This window comes from Oryza glaberrima, chromosome 1 (assembly GCF_000147395.1).
Source record: "Oryza glaberrima chromosome 1, OglaRS2, whole genome shotgun sequence".
NCBI classification, from domain to species: domain Eukaryota; kingdom Viridiplantae; phylum Streptophyta; class Magnoliopsida; order Poales; family Poaceae; genus Oryza; species Oryza glaberrima.
Genome location: NC_068326.1, coordinates 7,293,922 through 7,298,422, shown reverse-complemented (window position 1 = coordinate 7,298,422; position 4,501 = coordinate 7,293,922). Strand labels below are relative to the sequence as shown.

Sequence of the window (4,501 nt, the reverse complement as noted above, 5' to 3'; positions counted from 1 at the left end):
TGAATACCTTTGGCAAAGCTCACATGCACGATCCAAGAAAGAAAACTGAAACACGTAGGAGTAGTATTACACCGTAGAGTAATGTACTGTACTCGTTTGATCACGAGACAAACCTAGCATCACAACAGGTCACAGCTGGACGCAACGGCTCGATCTCCAGTCCAGTCCGAGTCGAGACAAAGCGAAGGAATTAAAACTCGTACGGACACTCTCCGACGAGGCGACAAGCCAAGCCATTTCCCCTCCTCGCCGCCGCAACGCCTTCCAAAATCAAACCCTAGCCTAGCCTTCCCTCACTCGCCTCGCCTCCTCCAACCAAATTACCAACCCGAAACCCGCTTGTCTCCTCCCGCGGGAGCACGGATGTCGTCACCACCGCCGGCCACGCTGTCCACCGCCGCCGCCGACGTGTCCCATCCCGCGCTCGACGCGCCGGCGGGCTCCACCGTCCTCGCCGCGCCGCCGTGCGTCTCCCTCGACCCCGCCGCGCCGGCGCACCAGCAGCCCGCCGACACGGTGTCCGCGCCGCCGCCGCCGTCGTCGACGTGGGTCATCCTGGGCAACATCCCTCGCGTGAGCACCGCCGCGGACGGCGAGCTCCCCGTGGGCGCCGACCTCTCCGTCGCGCTCGCGGCGCCCCCGCGCGTCGCGATCCTCACCATCTCCCCGGACGTGTTCCCGGAGCCCCCCACGCCCCGCTTCTTCCCGTTCGTCCTCGCCGCCGACACCTCGGGCCTCCTCCTCCTCCAGGCGAACCTGGGCATCCCCATGAGCCGCGAGGTCGTCGACCGCCCGCACCGCCAGGGTCTGAGGTGGCGCGACGCCGCCTCGCGCTACTTCGTCCTCAACGCCACCACCGCCTCGGCGTTCCACCTCCCGGACCCCGAGGAACCCATCCTGCACCAGGCCCTCCTCGGCCTAATCGCCTCACCTCGCGGCGATGGCCACTACATGGTCGCCGAGCTCCAGCCCCTCATCGGCTGCGACAAGGCCACCCTCCTCTGCTTCTCGTCCGAGGTTGGGGAATGGGTCGAGAAGAGCGTCCGTTACCCGCTCCCGCCCCGTCCGTTGGCTCCCATCTGCGTGTTCTCGCATCACGGGAGGCTCTGGTGGGTCGATCTCACCTGGGGCGTCATCACCAGCGACCCCTTCGCCGACGAGCCGGTGCTGGGCTTCATCCCGTTCCCGGCAGGCAAGGTGTTGCAGTGCAGGGAAGCTTGGGGAGTGGCCGACAAGTACCGCTACGTGGGCGTCAGCGCCGGCAAGCTGCGGTTCGTGGACACGTACACCGCTCCTCGCCGCGGCGTTCCTCCGAAGGTCAGCGTGTGGACGCTGGCAGATCCGGACTCCACGGAGTGGACGCTCGAGCACGAGGCGAGGTTCGACGACATCTGGGCCGACGAGAGCTACAAGGCGACTGGTCTGTCGAAGAAGATCCCCGTGCTCGCGCTCATCCACCCGGAGAACCCCAACGTCGTGTACTTCTTCCTGGAGGAGCACCTGTTCGGTGTCGACGTGCGCGACCGCAAGGTTGTGGAGTGCGAGGCCTACGAGCTGGTTGCGCCGCCGAGCTGCTTCATCGCCAACCGCTTCACTCGCGCTTGGACTCTACCACGGGCGCTCTCCTCAGGTATTGCATCGTGCATCCCTGCATCGTCATGGTGTACTGTACTAATGTTCTGTTGCTCTGTTGCGATGTCTCTGCTCTGTATCGATTGTCTCTGCTTTATGTTCAGCAGTTCAAAGTTGTCCCTCTTCTACATAGAAGCTGTGTTGCATACTAATACTGTCCTTTCTTGCATGATCATGTAATTTCCCTTACATATGTAATATGTTATGTTTAGAATAGAAGCTAGGGCATATTTGAGAGTCTTTGGTCCATCATGAAGGGTGCCTCTGTGGTTCTATACAATTGAGCTTCAGTAGTTAACTATTTCAGTAGTAAGTGTAGTAAAAAAGCTTGTAACTTCCAACTAAAAAATGCTTTCAATTTGATTGCATCACAGATTATAAGCTTTTCAACTTGAACATTCAAAGTTTGAACATGATATTTCCAATTCTCTACATGATTATTAGTTTGAACATTCACTTAGTGAAAAAACTGTACTGGAAACTTCCAACCTTCCTTGTCGAATTAAAAATTTTCTACTGAAAGTTTCCGACTTTACCTTATTTAACAGTTTAACACTATCAAAAAGTTCCGCTCATTGCTTAACTCGTGAGTATTGAGGCCCATCACGTTGTTCAATTAGGATGTAGTTTGCTAACTCGTTCTTTTCCCATATCCATGTTCATGCATATGCTTTGTTTCAAGAATATTGTTCATTTGTTCTTGTTGAGACTATGGCACTATGCTGGTTGATTGCGCCCGGATTTCGAAGATATCTCCATGGTTCCCATGTGGCATTTCATGGTAGAATGGTAGACTGTTCCAGTTCAAAGAAACTTTTCTGGAAGACTAGTCAGTGTAAATTTATTTGTTAATTTGAGACAGTAGTGCAGCATATCATGCTAACGTAGCCTATTTGACTTTATTCATATGCATGTCTTCACATACATGTTATGTGGGCATATATGCATGGCTAGTTGTTCAGCATTTGCCTTTGCCTTAACCTACGTAGTTAGAGGCTTCATGCAATAGATCAGGATGCTTCATGTTATAGATTTGTAAATTTTCTTTCTCCTTGTCCCTAACTAGGACATGGTCAGAGAGGATCTACAATAATATTTTGGAAAGGGCTACTGATCTTATCCACATTGCGATGGTTTCAATATATATGTAAATTGATATTATGTCTTGTACATGTGTATAAACTGATGCTAGGAGACTAGTATTCTTCAGTCGTATTTAGGACAGTGGAGTAGATATCTGTTGTTGGTGCTTTTGGAAATTTGAGTGTGTGAGACTATTAGTGGCAAGAGTATACTAGAACAGCATTATAAGTGAGTACCAAATAGCATCAGAATTTTGACATCCATTGCATTTTCCTATATACGAATTCGGTTTAGATTTATTTTGTGGCACTAGCAAGCATATCATCAGAATGATTTAGCCATGAATTTTCAGCATAGATGTTGTGTGGTTAGACCTATTTCCTATTGCTAGCAAACACTTAAAACAAGTTGAGTAGCTAATGCCATCCAAGGACTACATTTTACCCCGTAAGATTGATCCCATCTGCAGAGTTTCAGATCTGCCTATTGGCTTGTGTGTTTGACTTCTATTGATTTCTTGTGTTTGAACATGAAGGGATCTCCAATTGGTCTAATGCCATCAACCTGGCTGAAAAGGCTAAATCCCGACCATCCCGGCGAGCTGCTAAGAAAAGTAGCAGGATGATGGGATCGCCTGGAGATTATCACTTGGTGGGAATTACCAGGCAGACATTCATAGGATGATCAGGAACATGGAGAAAGAGGTTATGGCTAACTGTATCCTAGGTGAGCTATGTTTGTGTATGCATCATCTTGGTTCTCTAACAGTCTAACTAGCTTCGAACATCATGTGTCAACTGTAGTAACTTTCTTATGCTAAAATCTCCTTCTGGTTGCAGGTTGTTAGTAATGAACTTAACTACTTAAGTTATGGAGTGGGCGTGGGACACTGGGAAATGACAAGTACTCTCATGCTGGCATGTTTTTGGCTATCGCGGTGTACGGTGTGCCTCATGCAACAGTAACTTAAACGTGTTTTTTGGGTCAATCAGGTGGCCAAATGTCGATGGAACATTGTTAGTTTTATTTAGATGTAATGTTGTATCCCTCCTTAGATTGAACGATGTGTTCAGCCGGCGTGATGCTTTCAGAGTTTCAGTGACCTGCAATGCCATGATACTCTTCAGACTTCAGAGATACTCATTCCCTGCGTTTGGTGTTCAATGCTTATTCCTAGTAGTACTACAAGTATTTTGCTTTCAATTGGTGTTCACTGTCTCTACATAATTACCTGTGTGGGACAATTACGATGAAATGTGCTCCCATGCGTTGGCTAGTTCAGCCTGTCCGTAGCAGCAACACATAGATAGAGGGCCTGTTCACTTTTATGCCAAAAAAAATCTTGGTAACAAAATTTTGGTATAGTTGCAAAAATTTTGGTAATTTGCCAAAATTTTGGCAGGATTTCTTATATAGTTACCAAAATTTGGCAGCAAACTAAATGTATCCACTTTTTGGCAACATTACCAAAACTTGGTAAGGTTGAAAATGACATCAAAGTGAACAGGCCTAGAATGATAGAAATGCAGTAAATTTTACTGGATTTTTAGTAGTGGAAACGCATAAAATTTCACTCTACATCTATCTATCTTCTATTATATACTAAAAGTCCATTAAATTTCCTATAAACGCTCTCAAGCCGCCACGTGGCACTTTTACAAACGCTCCTAGACCGCCACGTGGCAATGTCTAATCTCACCGTCGATTTTCACTTAAATCGGTGGACCCAATAATTTAGACCATTAGATTAGATTAAATGTATTTTATTTAAAAAGAAACTAATACC

The 4,501-nt window shown here is 48.1% G+C and overlaps 1 protein-coding gene across 1 annotated transcript; it reads left to right on the top strand.

The window, feature by feature from the left end:
* The first annotated feature begins 363 nt into the window (after window positions 1-363).
* LOC127760205 (uncharacterized) lies at window positions 364-3,857 on the top strand. Its single transcript, XM_052284425.1, has 3 exons — window positions 364-1,630; window positions 3,251-3,441; window positions 3,555-3,857. The coding sequence occupies exons 1-2, from the start codon at window positions 364-366 to the stop codon at window positions 3,397-3,399; spliced, it is 1,416 nt and encodes a 471-aa protein (XP_052140385.1). The 3' UTR covers window positions 3,400-3,441; window positions 3,555-3,857.
* The last annotated feature ends 644 nt before the right edge of the window (window positions 3,858-4,501 follow it).

Coding starts and splice junctions, on each gene's coding strand:
- LOC127760205 (XM_052284425.1), top strand. CDS start 364: ATGTCGTCACCACCGCCGGCCACGCTGTCCACCGCCGCCGCCGACGTG. Junction 1,631..3,250: donor ACCACGGGCGCTCTCCTCAG/GTATTGCATCGT, acceptor TTGAACATGAAG/GGATCTCCAATTGGTCTAAT.